This window comes from Labrus bergylta, chromosome 1 (assembly GCF_963930695.1).
Source record: "Labrus bergylta chromosome 1, fLabBer1.1, whole genome shotgun sequence".
Lineage (NCBI taxonomy): Eukaryota > Metazoa > Chordata > Actinopteri > Labriformes > Labridae > Labrus > Labrus bergylta.
Genome location: NC_089195.1, coordinates 29,609,174 through 29,628,504, shown reverse-complemented (window position 1 = coordinate 29,628,504; position 19,331 = coordinate 29,609,174). Strand labels below are relative to the sequence as shown.

The 19,331-nt window shown below is 42.5% G+C and overlaps 2 protein-coding genes across 2 annotated transcripts; both read right to left on the bottom strand.

Moving 5' to 3' along the window:
* Positions 1-26: 26 nt before the first annotated feature.
* Positions 27-11,368, bottom strand: rfc1 (replication factor C (activator 1) 1). Its single transcript, XM_020641856.3, has 23 exons — positions 11,222-11,368; positions 10,605-10,778; positions 10,431-10,506; positions 9,084-9,200; positions 8,520-8,821; positions 8,261-8,335; positions 7,371-7,448; positions 6,949-7,266; positions 6,347-6,460; positions 5,897-6,076; positions 5,590-5,694; positions 4,437-4,839; positions 4,170-4,285; positions 3,502-3,616; positions 3,100-3,188; positions 2,784-2,921; positions 2,379-2,474; positions 2,034-2,287; positions 1,714-1,831; positions 1,310-1,455; positions 1,013-1,226; positions 705-893; positions 27-613 (listed from the first exon to the last, which is right to left on the bottom strand). The coding sequence occupies exons 1-23, from the start codon at positions 11,222-11,224 to the stop codon at positions 515-517; spliced, it is 3,519 nt and encodes a 1,172-aa protein (XP_020497512.2). The 5' UTR covers positions 11,225-11,368; the 3' UTR covers positions 27-514.
* Positions 11,369-13,584: 2,216 nt separating this feature from the next.
* rpl9 (ribosomal protein L9) lies at positions 13,585-18,204 on the bottom strand. Its single transcript, XM_020641852.3, has 7 exons — positions 18,045-18,204; positions 17,761-17,876; positions 16,955-17,050; positions 16,726-16,858; positions 15,907-15,987; positions 14,279-14,408; positions 13,585-13,746 (listed from the first exon to the last, which is right to left on the bottom strand). The coding sequence occupies exons 1-6, from the start codon at positions 18,088-18,090 to the stop codon at positions 14,302-14,304; spliced, it is 579 nt and encodes a 192-aa protein (XP_020497508.1). The 5' UTR covers positions 18,091-18,204; the 3' UTR covers positions 13,585-13,746; positions 14,279-14,301.
* Positions 18,205-19,331: the final 1,127 nt, after the last annotated feature.

Genomic DNA, 19,331 nt, shown 5'->3' with positions numbered 1-19,331 from the left:
TCAAAGAAACTCATGAGCCAAACACGTTCGTCTACTCCTCATGAAATTTATACAAAATTGCAATATACAGGAACATCAGTGCTAACCGATAGAGATCTAAAGCATTTCTGTGTAGTCGTTGTAGCAAAAAGGTAACAGTCTTTGACATCAGTCCCATTATTTACAATCTGATGATGGAACAAACGCAGGTCATTCCTGTGGAGACTGGTGTTACTGCAGGAGTGTGTGGACATGATAGTGGAGGTCACAAAGCAGATAGTATGCATCATTTGTTCAGTCTAGAGACGCTCCGATGGAAACATGACCGGAGGTTTCAAAAGACGTTTCTCAGCAGTTTGGGGAGGTTTAAGTGCTTGGATCAGTTACCTGCAGTATTTTAGACCAGACTCACTCATCTGTGACGCTCGCTAAAGGATCGTTGTAAGCACAGAGAAAGAAAAAAAAAAAAAAGACAGTCTGTGAGGGTAGAAGAAGGCAGACAGGGACAGTTAGCTTTCCTCCTCTGGTCGTCTTGTTATTTCTTTGCCTTGCCTTTCCCCTTGCCTTTGCCCTTCCCAGAATCATCATTTTTCGTCTCCTTCTTTGTCACCTTGGTAGCTTTAGCCTTCTTCTGCTGCAGGAAGGTTTAAAAAGACAATCATGAAAAGACAGCCTTAAACATTGTTGTCTAAAAACTTCAGTTATCCCTCTTTAAATTCTCTTACTTTGATCATGGCGTCCAGTTTGACGCCCTCCCCCTCGTCCTCAGACTCCTGCACCTCGTTGTCCCCGTTGTCTCCTCCAAACTCTGACTCTCCCCCGCCGCCACCACCACGACCTTTCTTCACTACTTGCAGGGAGTACGGTGTGAGGTGGACCTCTTTGTTGTAGGCTCGTGTGAATGCTGCTTTCACCTGGGAGGGAACAATCAGACAAGAGAGGGAACATTTATCTCTAAAGTTGGGCAAACACAAAAAATCTGTGAGAAAAGCCTGCTAACCCAAACCTCGCCCCGTCTCCGCCTCCTGCTCACCTTGGGGTCCAGTTTGGAGTAGGGATCAGCTTGTCCGCCCCACACGCTGATCTCCATGATGCTGTCCACGTCCTCTCTGATGAGCTGGTAGTCGTCCAGCAGCTGCACGGCCTCACTGGCGCCATCTGCTCCTTTCTTCTGAAGTGGGCTCAGCAGCGCCTGCCGCAGGTAGTGCAGGTAGTCCAGATTCACCGCCTGTCTGCTGCTCAGCGTCCTGCGGAAGAAGAAACCAATGAGTCAGCTGTTGTTTTTATTGTTTTGATAACTTGTAAGTAGTTCAATGACCGTCTTGCTCACTTGAGACCCATGTGCGAGGACAGCTCCTGGACGATGCGGGAATGTTTACTGGTGGACGAGTACTTGCCGAGCCAGCTGGGGAAGGTGGGGAACTGACTCATGTAGCCTCTCATGAGCTCACCTGGTAGCACGCTGGCATAGACGGCCTACAAGGACACACACAGAGGAACACACACGTTTATGCACAAGGTTCTTATTAGTTAAGTTAGGTCTATTTTTTTTAAAACAAAAAAGAAATGTCCTCCTGGCTCTCCTGTCTGCATGGGTGGGTTGTTGGGGCTGTTAGGAGCCGTGTGGTAGAGAAAGGAGAAAAGTCACTTCCTGGATAGCTCGTGGAAAATTGCCCAACCTACAGGCACGATTCAACCTTCTCATAAGTGTGATGTTGTGTATGGGTTTGTTACCTGGGTGGGCAACAGGGACCAGTTCTGCGCAGAGCGGATCCGTCTGTCCACCAGGTCTCCGTCTGAGATGGAGTCAGCCGTCTTACTGAGCAACACCAGGTGAGACTTCAGATCGCCACTGAGAGGAAAGAAAGACGGAAAAAAAAAAAAAGGAGAAACATTCAAAAACCCGTTCTGAAGATCTCCGTTTTTTTTTAGTTTTCTTGTGGAGGATTAAGAAGTTTGACACCACTCTCATGTGTTTACGTTAATAAAGACAAGAAGCAGGAGGCAGTTATCTTATTTCAGCACACAGAGTGGAAACAGTTAGCCTCTCTCACCCGGCAGCTTTGGGCCGAACGTGCAGGTAGTTCTCTTGGACGAAGAGCGGGGCGAGCGAGTAGTCGTGAAAGAAGAGATCCGACTTGTCGATGAGGCTCATGTGGGCAGTCTCCTCCCCCGCGGCAAACACCTTCCGACAGACGTCAAACGGCCCCATCTTCATGTCCTTGCGGGCTCTCGCTGCGTCCGACTTGCACTGGTCGTACGTCATCACCTTGTCTCTGGCTGACCACATGCTCAGGTTGTGGATCACCTGCACAGAAAACAGGCAGCAAACATGAGGCGGGGGAGGACAAAACAGGAGTATGATTCAGTGTTGTGACACTCTGTATTAACGTCTTTACCTGTCGGACATCCTGATTGGAGGCCAAGATGATTTCATTCAGAGCTGGGGGCGGGATCTTGATTCCCTCCTTGAAAGCGAGGGACATCATAGCGCCCTGAAAAAAAAAAAAAAAAAGAGTGAAAAAAAGAGTGAAGGAGCGAGGAAACTAAACATTCACACTAAAGAGCGGATTTATTCCAATGGTGAAGAAGATAACAGACAGGAAGTAGTTTTATTATAACCTTAAAAATCAAGTCATGCATATCTTAAACTTTCTTATGATGGCATGAATATTAAAAGTGTTCGTCTATTTTCAGCTGCAAATCAAATCCCAACAACCTGACACCGACATGAACCAGCTGGACTCAGAATCAGTTTGTGTTTTGCATCCTGGAGTTTTGGGAGACAGGATGTGTGCGCGTACCTTGATCTGCTCCACCTTCGGCCTCTGGAAGCGCAGGTCAAAGCAGTAGTTGGCCAGCGAGCGGATCTTTTGGTGGTTACGATCGTTGCACATGCAGATGATGGGAATCTTTGAATTTTTGATCAGGCCGATCATCTCCTACAAGGAGGTCAAAGATCAAGAGGTCAGAATCAGATGAAGATTGATTTTCTAATGTTACAATTCAGAAGGCTGAAAACCTCTCACATCCCGATCACATCACAAAAGCAGAGATATGTGACAAACATCAACTCTCACTCTTCATAGAAATGTGTGGGTGTTTTTTTTTTTTTTTCACCTGGATTCCTCCACGGTCCTCGTTACCAGCCATACCATCGACCTCATCCATGATCAGGACGTGTTGACTTGTCACAGTCTGAGACGTACCTGAACGATAAAAACACACTCATAGTTACATTTAGCAGATAGCATGCATTCACACTGTGATCAAATATTATAAATGTTACTAGTCTCAGTTTTAACCCAAAACAAGCAGCTATACAGGCAAGCTCCCAGGCCGCCAGCCTGTGTGTGTGTGTGTGTGCGTATATTCATGAAGGTGTTATTGCATGCATGTATAAATGGTTATACTTATTTTATTCAAACATTTTTGTTGATTTTGCTCCTTTGAACACAGACAATACTAATGTTCCAGTCAAAGGAGAAAGCATATTCAGAGAAATGTAAGTGAAGATCTCACCTTTGTAGAAGCCCTCGATGCTGGTGTTGTTCAGTGACTCCGCTACGACTTCCTTCAGGTTTCTTTTGCTGCGAGTACAGCTGGCGTTCATCTCGACGTAGCTGAAACCCAGCTCCTGCACGGCGAAGAGGTTCAGTTAAAAACAGATAGTGAGCAAAGCATAATGATCAGATGTCAAATATGATGTTTTCATTCATGCACTCGTGAAAATATCAAGAATGTCAGGACCGCCTGCCCTGAAATGAGTTATTACCACATGTCCCTCACAGTGAGAAGTTTTCACTGTTAGAGGAGGGGCAAATCCAACATGAGGAGTTTGTTTCCCCTTCATATCAATGCTACATGTTACTGCACTCTTTGCTCTCTCTGCGAGCAGAAAAGGGTAGGAAGCAGCTTTGTTACATGCCTGATTATCCAACGGGGGCTCACTGGTTGCGTGACATTAATGCCCCTCCCTCGGGGTGAATTATACTGAATATTTGACAATGCTTTCATACATCGGATCACCCCGACTTTACGCTGTAATTTAACCACATCCAGATCAAATCAATATGCTACATACGGCCGTTTGCATTAACACATGCAGTTCATTTGCATATTTGGGGAACTTTTCTGGTGTCAACACAAAGAAACCACACACAGTAACGTGTCTATGTTTTCACACTGACCTCACAGACCAGGGCAGCTGTGGTGGTCTTCCCCACACCTGGGGGTCCAGAGAGCAGAGCCGCTTTGGATCCTGATCCATCGTCTCTCCCTCCTCCAAACTTACCAAACCTCGCTGCTGCACGACAAGAAACCACACAACACACACGTGCTCTTAAAACACAGACGCATTTTCCCCTCTAAGTGAAATAAGTTGATTTATGGGATTTATCTTATGACATAAAGATCTCTGCTGCTCACTAATCACGATACAAACAGAGTTAAACTACCTGCTGGTTTGGCAGAGCCCCCGCCGTGGTGTTTGTACCAGTTCTTCAGCCAGCGGAGCAGCTTGTTGGCACAGCTCTGGTCTCCTTGCTGGCCAATCACAGTCTTCAGAGAGCGTGGCCGGTACTTGTCCACCCACAGCAGACTGGCCCCCTCCCCAGTGGGAGACTCTGAAGACGAGGAGGTGGACAGGCCCAGCTCCCTCCTGGCGGTGTGACCCGATCCTCTCCTCGATGGCGTGCCAACATCTTTGTTCCTGGAAACATGTCCTTGTGCCAGGCCGGTCTTTGACGGGCTCGGGGTGTGAGGGGAACGGGAGTTACCCTTAGAGGGAGAGATCTTCTGGGCTTTGGGGGTGTTCTTTGTGGTGTTGCCCGGGGGAGTCCTGGTCTTTGAGACTTTACTCTAAAAGAAAATAAATAAATCAAAAAAATAAGATCATCCAGAGGTAAAGCTATAACGTTAAAGCTCCTATTAAGAGTTTTTAATGAACTGGAATTCATTCTGAAGCCTTTTCATGACCTACAAAAGCAAACAAGACCTTCAGCGGCAAGATAGATTTTTCCTCTATTGTTCTTTTTAATGCCTGTTGCCGTGCAGGATTCAGACGAGGCGAGATACAGCACGCTGCATAAACAGCCTTTTTTTTTTTTATTCCCAAGTGTAAGACTCATTTAGGGTTCAACCTTAGACGTGTAAAATAAAGCAGAAAGAGATTCTTTGTCAGAAAACACTTCTTATACATCTACAGGTCAAGTTCATTGAAGAGATCGATTGTCCCCCCCTGCAAGAAGAGGGCAGCAAAATCAACACAAGCCCAGAAGTTCCTCACAGGAGCTTTAAACATGGTTTATCACAATTTGAATTCAGTAGGAAAAAAAGACAGAGACTTTGAACCTCCATATAAATATATAAATTACCTTTCAGGCTAATATCTTCTTATTAACAAGACAGACTTGCACGTTGTTGGTTAAATAAGAAACATTTCTGGTGTCTCCAGAGACTATTATTTGTCATTACAGCAAAAAGGAATTAAGACAATACATTGAACCAAAACTCAAGAAAAAATGGTTCGATAACTTATTTAAAAATCATACATCACTAATGCAGGAGCTTGAATAAGAAAACGTGAATGTAAAAGATGTGAGAGCTGACCTCAGACTCTGCAGCGATCTCATACTTGGACTTCTTTCCTGGTTTGGTTCTGATCAGCTCCAACAGACCATCCTCATCCAGGATCTTAGTGCCCAAACTCTCCGCCTGATGGTAAAGAGAAGCGCACAAAAAGAAGACGGTTTTATTTTACAGATGGATACAGAAACAGTGCAGAGGATAGAGGCTTAAAGGGAAATACAGAGATGAACCATTGTGTTTCATATTAGTGAGTACAGCTGCTGTAATCCTTCTTATTCTCTTGAGACTACATCAACAGTCTGGAGGGTCTGGATCATGTTGGTCTCACCTTCTCGATCTTGGACACTCCGCTGTCTCTGCCCTGCACCATGTAGGTGGTCCTCTTGCTGACGTTGCCCGTCACCTTCCCTCCGTAGCGTTCGATGAGGGTTTTGGCATCGTCCCTCTCCATGGACTCCATGACCCCCGTCAGCACAAACACACAGCCCTCCAAACAGTTCTCAGCACCCTGAAACACACACACGATAAACACACAGTGATCAGATACGAGAGATGGTTGGACTTCTGAAACGCCATTTAAACGTGTAAAACTCAAGCGTCCCTTCATCGCCGTCATTTGGTTCAAAAAGCTGCAGCTTGACTGATCAGTGAAGATAAAGACACGTCATCCTAAACCTGACCTCCCTGCATTAGCTGCCCGTCTTAAGAAAAGTTCTTCATATGAGATGCTGCTCAGATAAACAGTGGGATAAATCATAATCTGAGGTGTGTGTGTTACCTGTGGGATTTCCTTTGAGCCCAGAGCTCGAGGTCCATCTCTGTTGAGGAAGTTCCTGTAAGCGGCGGCGTTGCCCTTTTTCTTCTCAGGGTCATCAGGACTTGTAGTTGTGCTCTGATTAGATCCAGAGACATGAAGAGGAAAAAATTCATCTAATGCAAAACATTTTGTGGTCTGCATAAGTCTTACAACACAAGAGAGAAATGCTCCGTTTCAAATCTTCTCTCATTGTGATGTCACAGTGGGATTCTGGTAAAATAATCCCCTCCCCTCCCCTGGTATATCCACATTTCCCCCCATGGACTCCACCCCAAGCCTAGAGCAAAACTTTTGCACAGGTCGACCATTTTTATTCTCACTACAGAGGAGTGATGTCTATAGTGAAAACTCAGGGGGGGCTCATTGCATTTAAAGAGACACACACACCAAAACGGAGCGTTCTGAGAGAGCTGGTTTATACAGGGTCACAAACCTCCTCTGGTGCTTGATTCATGTTATATTTTGACCAAAGCACAGCACAGATGTTTCATTTAAGACCACAGGGGACTGTTTTAATAGTGGAAAAGGGGGATAATATCTCCTCTTTAAAAGGTCTTCCTCACCTCTGGTTTCTTGGGAGAAGTTTTAATCGAGGTGGGCGTGGTTCCTGCTTTGGGTGTGAACTTCATGTTCGAGCTGCACGAGGCGATGGGCTCCTTCTTGGGAGAGATTTTTATTTTCGAGGGTGAAATTAGTGTTTTGCCCTTTGAAGCTTCCCCTCTCTCTTCAGCCTTTTTCTTCATCATGGCCAGTTTGGAGCTGGCTTTGGCAGGCGAGGGCTTCTTCTCTGGAGTCGGACTGACCACATCCTCACACACACTTCCCTTTAGTTTGGCCTTTGACGGGCTGGGAGTAGTTGCTGTTTCAGAGGCTTTGCGAGCCTGAATGAGGACCCACATAAAACAAATCATTTAACGACTGCCAACATCAAAAGTGAATCTGCCTTTGGATTGGTTTTTTTGTTTATGGTTTTTTTTTTTATCACCTTCTTAGCTTGAGGCTCCTCGTCCAACATGGCCAGCGTTCTGGCAAACTCCTCGTCCTCATGGACCTGCTTTTCCAGCTGAGTGATGCATAAATGAGGACACAGAGGCACAAGATTGGAAAAGCAAATTACTCCCTCAACCATGTTTGGCATGAGCCTAAAAAAATACATTTTTATTAACTAAGCCCCATTTTTTTAACTCAGGATTTAAACACCTAATATTCAATCAATCATTATCTTTAGGAATTTCTATCATGCTCAAAGGATTTCTTACTTACAAAGGATTAGTTTTCTAGACCCAAATTTCAAAAGAAATGTCAGGCTTTGGACTCAAACTTTTAAATTTGAATTATCCTTTTTTTAAGGTTTCCCTTTTGGCCTTTTTTTTTTTTTTTAGAGACAGGACAGTAGATAGAATCAGAAATTGGAGAGAGAGAGAGAGAGAGTGGGGAATGACATGCGGAAAAGGAGCCACAGCTTTGAGGACTGAATCCTCTGTTCATGGAGCGTGTGCATTAACCACTAGGTGACCGGCGCCCCTATTGAATGCTTTTTGATGTAAACCCAAGTATATATGTTGCTACATGTAAATGAAATATGCAACACATTAAATAACACTTTTTTCATTATCATTGAAACTGCAAGATAGTTTCTCAGATTGAGAAATGTTTTCATCTTTGAAATGTTAAAAAACTGAAGATGCTTTTTTTTTAATTCAACCAACTAAAACACAAAAGCTCACTTTTTTTCAGCGGTTTTTTACGCATTAAATGTCTGTGAGGAATGATTGATTTTCAAAGTAGTTAATGACTAATTGTATACCAAGTGACAACTTGTTTCCCCTGTAGTTACTGAAGCAAAAAGAGCAGCTGATATGTGGAGCAGCTTACCTCCATGTCCTCGTCCATCTGCAGCTCTCTGGCGATTTGCTCATCAGTCAGCAGATCTTCAAAGTCCTTAATGGGCTGAGGGGAAGATCAGTTTACAGTTAAATTAGTGTTAAAGGATCCTCATTCGATACTTTGATAACAAAGTAGAAAAAACGTTCACTATGCAAGGACGTTTTTCTGAATATCATGATCTTGGCATTTTGGGGAGAGGGTTTAAAGGGACAAAGTTCAAACAGAGGAGCATTCATCTCGTACTCACAGCCTTCCGTTTGGTACTGGCCACAAGCTTCTTATCCGAGCGCTGAACAGTCCCACTGCCGAAGAAGTCGAGGACTGAGGTGGGGGTGCGTTTGGGTGGAGGAGGCGGGGCTGACTTGGGGGTGACGGGCACAGCAGCAGACTTCACAGCAGTTTTCCCCCGAGTGGAGGAAGACCTGACAGGAGACTTCAGCCCCGGTTTGGATCCTGGACTGGAACTGTCTGACTTTGTTTGTTTAGATGAGCCATTCTGCTTGGCTTTCGAGACCTTCTTCAACGACTGAAAGTTGTCGCTGTCCGAGTCTACAAGCGGAAAGAGAGAAAATGCTAAAAATGCTGTCAAACGCTAAATTAACCCAACATCACACATCTTAAAGCTGGAACTATTTTCTCTTGAAGTGGTCAACTGCTCGTGTGAAGACAGAAAAATCTGGGGCACAATTTTACAAAGAGATATAAGTGACTTTTATAAGAAAATGTGACAATTAACCACAAAAATAAGTCAGAGGTCTTGCTGCAAAGCTCAAAGATGTATCTCTGCAACAAGATGATAAAGTCCTTTTACCTGATTCAGAGACATACTGCACAGGATCCTTTTTGGGAGGGGGCTCTGTCTTGGTTGACGACTTTTTCTCCTTGGGGGATTTGCTCGACTTCCTCACTGGCGGGTCTGAGTCCGAGTCTAAGGACAAACAGGTAAACAAAATGTGCCAACAAGAAAAGACACAAGAGAGAGGATGGAAAGTCAAATGTCAAGCCGGCAATCATAGCTCCTAACAAACTCCCCAGTTTGTACCTCTCACGTAGACACATGTTGTTCTGAGAAACCTGGATATGATGTATATCCTTCCTACCTGTGCTCTTTATAGTTACTTATTTGGCATTACTTGTCTTCTTGTTGTCATACTGTGTGTGTGTCAGGGTGTCAGATTACACACAGGTGCTGTGCCTCACAAAGATGCAAACAAGGAGCAAACAAGGAGTCTCACTCGTGTTAAAAAAAATAAAATCACAAACTCAAACTCTTACCAACTCTCACTTGCTAATAATTAGGAGCAAAATCAAGATCAGATCAGAATCATTATCAATTTGGTTAAGATTGTGCTTAAAACACTGAAAGGGAAACTGCTCCCGTTGAAACATGAATCTGTCATTGGGTCATATATGTTGTAGAAATGTGAAATAAATTTTGAAGTTGGTGCCTTCTTGGCTGAGAAAAGGCAGAAAGTGTCTTTTTTGGCTCATGTGGATGAAAGACACCAAATCCCAGAATGCACAGCACCGCAGACCACTCCCACTAAGGTCCTCAATTTCAGAATGAGAATCAGAAATGCTTTATTAATCCCAGAGGGAAATTCGATCGTTACAGTTCCTCCAAAATGTACAATACAGCAGTAGAAATAAAAGTAATAAAAACATTTACAGACATTTTTACTTCAACACATTCGACCGTTTCCTCAACTAGTTCAGAGATTTCTTCCAGAAGGAATTGGCATCTTGGAAATTCCTGGCAGAAAACAGACTCTACGTCTGTGTCCATAGACAAACAGTGAGAGCACCGACACCACCAGTCTCAGGGGACAAATGAGGGCGGGATGCGCGACCATTCAAAAATACTACCAAAGGTGTCTAATGATACAAAGCTTAATGCAAATGGGTGAAGTATCCCTTTAACTGTATGGGACATGAATCATGCAGAATAAACCTGTTACTTTCTCTCCAAGCATCATCACCTCTAATTATTCTTATTTAATATTCAGTCCCCTCGTGTCCTGGTTACAGCAAGGCCCAACATTTGGGGAGACGAGGACCAGGTCAACACCCCTTAACAGACAAACCTCTGGGAAGCATCGAACTCTGAGACTATGATGTAGGAATAAACACATAAATACAGACTGAAAGTCACACACACCTGATTCTATGACGGCGTGCTTCTTTCTCTTCTTCTCGCTGTCTTTGCGTTTCTCCTCTTGTTTGGAGCTTTTGACCTGATAAGATAAAAAAAAAACACCATCAAATAAAAGTGAGGAATAAAAACAGGAGTCATTACAAGACAAAGGGAGGACGATGATAATAGTGTCCTTGCCTTGGTTGTCTCCTTCTTCTTCTTCACGTCTTCATCAGGAGAGGACAGGTTCTTCTTCTCCTCTTCTGTTTGGATGTTTGCATTTGGTTTGTGCGCCGCAGACTTCGCCGAAGACTTCGCCGCAGACTTCGCTGCAGACTTCGCCGCAGACGGTGGAAAGAACCGCCTGATGTCCTGAGTGCGCACAAACACGTTAACCTCATTACAACACAATGGAGGGAGACTGCACACACAGGAGAGAGAGCTTACAGATTACAGCCTGGACTCATATCGACACACTGACTTGAGAATTGATCATTTGCACATCAGGAATTTCACTTTTTAATCATCCTTATTTTGGTGTTGTTTTTTTTTTTAAGCAAGTGCATGATTTAAACTTTGTTAACAAACAAATGTCAACACTTAGGGCAGAGATGATCGTACTCTGTTCTTCACATTACTTTTATCCACTAAATGTTGTTCATGAGTCCTAGTTGAACCTTTCCCCTGCAGCTAACTGTGCGCACTTCAGAGCAGGTTTTACGTGATTACAGGATTATCTTCGACTTCTTAGACCAAGCTGTTTGCGCAGGAAGCTTGCAGTAGGAGCGAAAGAAATAATTTAAATTGCAGCATACCATATTAAAGTCGCTTTTCTGGTTGTTTACAGTCGGGTTCGATGTCAGGAAAGTAGAGAAATCCTTCAACTGGTTGGCGCGAAGCTGGACTCTGTTGTCGCCCGGAGATGACGCACGACCGGTAGTTGTTTTTTGGCGTGCGTCGTGCGTCATTACGCCTACGTTCTTTATATTTTTTAATTAAATACAAAAACAATTTACACAGAACAACAACAAACACAAAAATTATGAAATGTAAAGTAAATGTAAAGAGTAAACGAAGAAAAAGACTAGGGAAGGAAAAGGAGTATGGAAAAAGTACATGAGGAAAATACTTATTTTAGTGAGAGGAGAGGAGAGGAGAGGAGAGGAGAGGAGAGGAGAGGAGAGGAGGGGAGAGGAGAGGAGGGGAGAGGAGAGGATGGGAGAGGAGAGGAGAGGAGAGCAGAGGATGGGAGAGGAGAGGAGAGGAGAGGAGAGGAGAGCAGAGGAGAGCAGAGGATGGGAGAGGAGAGGAGGGGAGAGGAGAGGAGAGCAGAGGATGGGAGAGGAGAGGATGGGAGAGGAGAGGAGAGGAGAGGAGGAGAGGGGAGAGGAGAGGAGGGGAGGGGAGAGGAGAGGAGAGGAGAGCAGAGGATGGGAGAGGAGAGGAGGGGAGAGGAGAGGAGAGCAGAGGATGGGAGAGGAGAGGAGAGGAGAGGAGAGGAGAGGAGGGGAGGGGAGGGGAGAGGAGAGGAGAGGAGGGGAGGGGAGGGGAGGGGAGAGGAGAGCAGAGGATGGGAGAGGAGAGGAGAGGAGGGAGAAGATCCTTCCAGGCTCCTCTGGACGACAGCGACTCGGACTAAAACAGAGGACCTGTTCTGAATATACACATAACATGGGGCGGCTGTGGCTCAGCGGTAGAGTTGGTCGCTCCCGCTGTTTCGTCGTTGTCTGCAGCGTATGAATGTATACGAATGGGATTAGTTAATTAATACTGATGCACACTTTACACAGCAGCCTCGACCATCAGTGTGTGAGTGGGGAGGTGTGACCTGCGGTGTAAAAGCTCTTTGAGTATTTTGAGTAGTATAGAATCTCCAGCAGGTGGTTGGAGCACCCAGGTCACCTTCCTTGGTTGGTGACCTCTCAGGAAGTATCTAACAGGTTTTAATTCATACATGGCCGCTTTATGATTTCTTTGTCTGAATGAAGCTGTAGATGTCTGTACAAGAGGTAAGTTAATAATATTCAAGGTTATAACTACTAAACATTAATAAGAATAAACTGTTAGCAGCTTAAATAAATTGTCATTAGGATTGATTTAAAAATCATGTAAAAACCACAGTTGATAATACTCACTCTGTTGTATTTTGGCTCAGGCTCTTTCTCTAAGACCAACAAAGAGTTAGAACTTAAAACATCTTGGATCAAGTTTCCTGCACTTCTTAACTTTGATTTAATATCTCACTCACTCTGTTGTATCTTGATGTTTTTTGTAGTACCTACACGCAGACGAGGAGAAGGAAGACTGTGAGAAGACGTTTACATCGCAGACCATGATGAGAAGGACGGATGACTACAGGACCAGCTGGAGAGCGGGGTCGCCTTTCTTTGAATCATCAAAGTAAGTAATCGCCTCACTGAGACTACAGTAGCAGCAGCAGTAGTACAGCAAATATAAAATTATATGAATTATGTTTATCATTGAAGTATAACTCAAATATAACTTTAAATCCACCAGCAATGCAAAGGTTAAAAAGTTCTGTTCACGATTTGTTTTTCATTCTCACAGGGCAGGAGTCCTCTTGTGTCAGTCCACGATCCTGGAGCAGCCGACAGTAAAACGTAAATCCACTGAAATACAAACTCCACCCCAGCGATGACGAGCGCCCTTAAATAAGTGTTTAATCTAAGGAACAATCAACGCCTCGGTTCAACACCTCCAGGAAGGTCATTTTACCTTTAGAACAAACATTGACTTTCAGAAATGTTTCAATATTTGTATCCTGATCTGTATGTTAAGTGTTACTGATGTCACCTGAAAAGCTCACTGACAGATAAGTCACAGCACCACAAGTAACGCTTAATTTACTGATGCCAGCCTTCTCTTTTTTCCATGTTTCCTTTAAGCGGAGGACGATCATTTAAGTTTCCATCTTTCTTTTCTCAAAGCATCAAGAAATCTGAAATTGATCCTGGATATTTTTAATGGCAATTTTAAGACAATGAAAATGTCAAAGTATCCAAAGATATGATAGTGCTTTTTTCCACAAGACAATCCACAACTTTAGCCAAATCTTCCTGAGAAACATAAACCCTGGAGGAAGAGTTTAATTTTAAGGTGTGTAAATTAACTCCAGCACCTGAGCAGCGTGTACAAAAACAAAACAGAAGCAGAGCGCTGAATTGGAAAAGTTGGTATCTTTATTGGTCATTAACAGGACATGGTGGATATTATTCAACATCTTGCTCCACTACTGTGGTCTTCTCGCTGATGTAGATGCCATCCAGGAACTTCCTGATGTCCTTCTTTCTGACCGTTGTGGCCTGTTGGATCAAGGCCGCTGAAAAGACATAAATATAAAAGAACAGAGGGTGATTAAATGCAACAGCTCGGTGCTTTAATAATAAGCTTTCATTCCCAAAACACGTTAGAAAGAGAGTGAACGAGAAGAGAACTGGTGAAGGAAAAGGAAAGTGAAAAATGTATTTAAGTCTGTGTAGTTAAAGGAATGATCATATCATAAATTGATTATATTATTCTAACCATTAATACATTAAACAAAAGAAAGGTTGCATTACTCTCGTCTTCGACAACGCTGTTAACTATCCTTAATCATGTTTTTTTATTTAGCAGATTCTGATGTTTCAAACAAAGAAAATCATATTCAAGCTGTCAACACTTGTAAGACCATCTCACAGGAGATAAATGTAACTGAATCGTAGCATTTAAAAAACAAAAACAATCAAAAGAGAAGAAAGGATCCGTAGTCTTTGCATGCATCAAGACGTCAGAGTGAGAAGAACATGCAGAGGGAGAAATAAAGAACAAAGGAGACGATAAAGGCGGCTTTTTTTCCGACGGCATCGGCTAACCTCCACGAGCGCTGTTGAAACTTTTACTGACTGGCTTCCACTACTGTTCCCTTCTCAGACACGTAAATACCGTCCAAGAACTTTCTGATATCCTTATTTTTGACTGTAGTGGCCTGTTGGATCAGAGCAGCTGGAACAGAGAAAGGTTGGGATGATGAGCAGCACGTCACACACAGGATCACAATAATCACAGAGGAGAACATCAGGGATCACAGCAGGACAGAGACAATTTGATCTTTGACTCTGAACACTTCTGATAAACACAAAACAAAAACATTTGCTTTAAGGAATAGAGGAGTGCATCAGACCCTGTATGATACAAGTGAAGTCAGTCTGGAGACCACATGGGAGAGGAATCAGAGTCATGAATGTCCTTTTTATAGGCCGAATTCTATTTGAGATATTTGTAGTTTGGCCTCTTCATCTGGTCTAAAGGATTCAAGTTACTGTTTTTAATAATTATATTTCTTACAGGGCGTGATTACTACATAATGCACAGCTCTGTGCAACATGCTAACGTAGTGCCTGTAGTCTCTGGAGCAGGTAGAGGTACAGCCCCATCCTGTCTCAGAGGCGTGTTTTTTTAAAACAACAGCTGACAAAACACAATGCAGCACTTAATTCATCTGTCAGCCAATTCTGACCGGACAATAAAAACAAAATGCATCGCTTGTTTCATTTAAAAAGACCCGCAAACGTAAAGTGTCATCAACATTTATAGCTTCAGATTTATAATAATTTTCAATGACGAGTTTCTGATAAATACTGAGTTACTCGGCTTAAGAGCACACATTTTATTATCAAGTATTTTAAAATTTAACATAAATAAACATCTTCCTTAGTGTACTTTCACTATTTTAATCAGCTGTTAACTTTCAGATTTAAAAAGCCGCTTTATATTAAACATTAGTGTGCTTTTTAATGTAAACAATAATTTGCAGCTTAGCACGAAGCAGACCGAAGTCTATTCTGAAGAAACACCTCTTAGTAACAAATCAGGAATACTTTGTCAATCAAAAATAAGTTTCAGATCAAATCATGAGCTAAAGAGTCAAAATCAAATTGAAGTGTGAGATATTAAAAGATATTCGTAATATAATAAATACATTCCCCTAAACCAAATACGCTGGAGTTTTGGACATCCCCATGTCAGTGCCCTACACATGGGAATAAAGAGCATTACATCGTGTGACAGGAGGAGTCATGTCTCCCCTTACAGCAGAATATAATGTCAACAAACTCCTGTTCCAAGTTTAGGGGAATGCAAGAGGAGTGCTCAACATAAAACAGGATATGAAGGGGTGAACTACAACACTACGACAGGTTTAAAACTAGCAGATGAGCGACTAGTTTTGGGAGGGAGGTACCAGCCAATCTGCTGATCACATGACACCAACAGATTACCTCATCTGTTTTTGCTTCGGTCCCTTATAACAGTGAATTAGCATTTCAAAGTATCTTAACATCAAGCGTGATGAACTGAAACCTGCAGCGCCTCAGCAGCAGAGAGCTCAGAGGGCTCTCGAGTGAACGGGCTCAAAACAAAGAGAGCGACCTGAGCAGAAGTCATGCTGATGATGTCTGAGTCATGTAGAAAAGCTGTGAAGAGAAGAGGCACGTGAGCGTACCTGAGTTTGAAACCAGCTCAATGTCGTTACCCTCCAGGATCAGCTCGTCCTTCTGAGCAGCTGAGACGGCACAGTTCACACCTAGGAGAGGGAGGAGAATGAAGTACAATCAGTGTCATTGCTATGGATTTAAAAAAAAAAAAAGGTTACAGTTTAAACATCATCGAATTAGAGGGCTGCACTTCTTTTCAAAACAAGGACAAACACAGGCTCATCATCTCATTCACACACACACACTGATGGATTAGAAGCTCTTTTGTGAGTCGGGGGCTTTTAGGGGGCTCAGCATTAAAACCCTACAATTCAAACACCTGATCCGTCCCACAGAACTGTAACTGGATTATTTCCTGGTTCCAATCTGTAGTTTTCAGCACTACAGAAGCCTCCACAAATAACTGGGAATTTCTTCATTAACCAACATTTATTAATGCAGCATGAACGACCAGCTGAGACTTCTGAGACCTGATGAACAGCTGATGTTTCAGTCAGAAAATAAAAGAAACTTTTAAGCTACAGCTGTGAGATTAAATCTAAATTCTGCTGTGGGAAATGAACAAGCTTTAATTCTTGTCATTTTGGTAAAGAACGAACAACAGATTCATCCAGCTCCATCAGTGACAGTCTGGTGTATTTGATAGGGTCGGATTATTTGTGCCCAAACTGAATTTCCCCCCCCATAGTATACTTGCTAACAGATTAAAGATCCATCATACTCCAGCTCATCTGAGGAAGCTTTAATTCACTCCCTCACTTAAGAACCTTCACTCCTAAAGAACACGTTTCTCATTAAATCACTTCCATCACTAGCGGCAGACTCACCTGCCCTCATTCGGACACGGCGGATGTATTTCTCCCCGAGGAAGTTCCTGATCTCCACCATGGTTCCACTCTCCTGAATGACGACGTTAATGGGGAAATGGGCGTACACAGAACGCATTTTGTAGCGGAAACCCTTCAGTCAGAGAGCAACGAGAGAGGCAGTTAGACAAACTGTGCCGTCAGGTTCAAGGATTCAGAGCTTTTATTCATTCAGTGTTTGATATCCTACCAAAGTGACTCCCTTGATCATGTTCTGGACATGGCTGCAGATGGTGCGAACTGTGGCCAACTCCTTCCTGTTTCCCCACCATTTGTCCACACGAAGCTGAAGACAGCAAGCAGAGCGACTTAGAAAACTTATCAGTGAAAAACTGAAATAATGTGATTAATCTTTTAGGACGTACTGTCTCCAATAAACAACTTTCAATGTTGTTTCATTCAATTTAAACTTAATTCTTGAGTGACCGACTAATGGTCAGTAAAATAAACAAGGAATGTGTCATGTAGGAATGAATTAAGAGCTATTACAGGATCCTCCAGCTTGACTGTTTAACACATCTTTAGTACCACTCTGTTGAGATGAAGCAGGTTGCTTCTCAGAGAATTGCCAAATAATATAACTTCAAATGTAAGCTCAACACACTGCAGAGCCTACACAACTTTAAACATCAACTATGGGTTGAGCTAAGGCAAATAATTATTCCCCTCAAGTTTTCAGATATTAGAGAGTGCATTAATATTTCCTCCAAACAGCTTTAGGATGACACAAGGAAGGATGTTGATTCAACCAAAATTCAATCATACAAACTGAAGAATGTGCTAAATCGAGATAAAGACCAAATGATCTTGCACATGCATAACTGTACATCACCTTGTTCCCCTCCTTAGTGAATAAGTTTAACTGTGTCATCACGGATTACAGCAGACGCGCTTAAACCTCATAACACAAATGTGCGACTACAAAAGCTGGTAAACGTCTTTTTAGATACGTGAAATGGATTTAGATTGAAGTGGCAAAGCCTCGCTCGTCCTCACCTTCTTCTGTTTCTTGCCCAGCAGGCTGAGCTCCAGGTTGATGTGGTTGAACTGCCTGATCAGTTTGCCACGGGGCCCCTTGACAATTACTGTCCGGCCCTTCAACCTCACCTCGACTGTGACGCCACACAAAGAGAGGAAAAGAAACATTACACACAAAAAGAGAACATCACACACACACACACACACACACACAAAAGGGGTAAGATGCAGCACCCTGTGGGTTACATGTCAAATATATTACACATGTAAAAATCACAATTCTGACACATGCAGATTCTTACCATTGTCGGGGATGTCGACAGTCTGACTGCTGAGAATGGTCTTCATTCTGCATAAGAAACAATAATAATAATAAAGTGAGTTTAATGAATATCTGATGATATATTGCAGCTTTAACTCATCACATGTTACAGGGTGACGTTATCATGTCATGGCTTTGCATGTTTCTACTGTTAAAAGGTTCAGGAACAACGTGGAGCCTCCAGTTTAAGACACGTTTCAGACTTCAGTGTGACTGTAGTTGAATCAAGTCTCCAGCCAACACACATGAACTGAGTTTCTTCAACTAGCTTCGTGCTAATGCTAATGATGAGTTTAACTAAGAAGATAGCAGCGTTATCATTCCGTTTAAACACACGAGATGTACTTCAGTAAGTAAATTAGTTTGCGGGATTTACAGTGTCAATATAAAGACATGTTTTCGGTAAATGTAGTCCAACCCCGCTGCGGCCATGAGAAAACACGGCGCAGTAACAGAAGGCCTCAGAAACAAACACAACCATCATATTTCTAACAAACATCACGAAAAATACAAAAATACAGACTGTGGAAGGGAACTCAACCCTGCTCAAGTCTGACAGTTTAAAATAAAGTTAATAACATGTTTAATGGACACAGATGGAGTTAGATGAACCGGGACGGTAATATTTCAGATATCCTCACCTCGCCGGTAGCAGAGGAAAGGAGGAAGGAAGGACGTCACGACGCAAATGTAGAGTACGTACGCGGCGTCACCAGGCATTACGAGACGATCGCTGATCTTCAATGGTTCTTTTTTTTTTTTTTCTGGATTGATTTTAAACATGTTTTTGAAACGTTATGTTGGACTGAAATTAATTTCGGGGAAAGAATACGTTATTCTCTGTTATTTAAAAAAAATATGTTTTATTATTTTATAAAAAATATATTAATAAAATAATTATTTATTTAAAAAATATATGTTTTAATATTTCAAAATATATATATTTTATTATTTTAAATGTATTTAACCAGGAGAACCAGGAGAAAAAAAAATGTTTTATTATTTTAAATGTATTTAACCAGGAGAACCAGGAGAACAAAAAATATGTTTTATTATTTTAAAAGTATTTAACCAGGACAACCAGGAGAACAAAACATATGTTTTATTATTTTAAAAGTATTTAACCAGGACAACCAGGAGAACAAAAAATATGTTTTATTATTTTAAAAGTATTTAACCAGGAGAACCAGGAGAAAAAAACATATGTTTTATTATTTTAAATGTATTTAACCAGGAGAACCAGGAGAAAAAAAATGTTTTATTATTT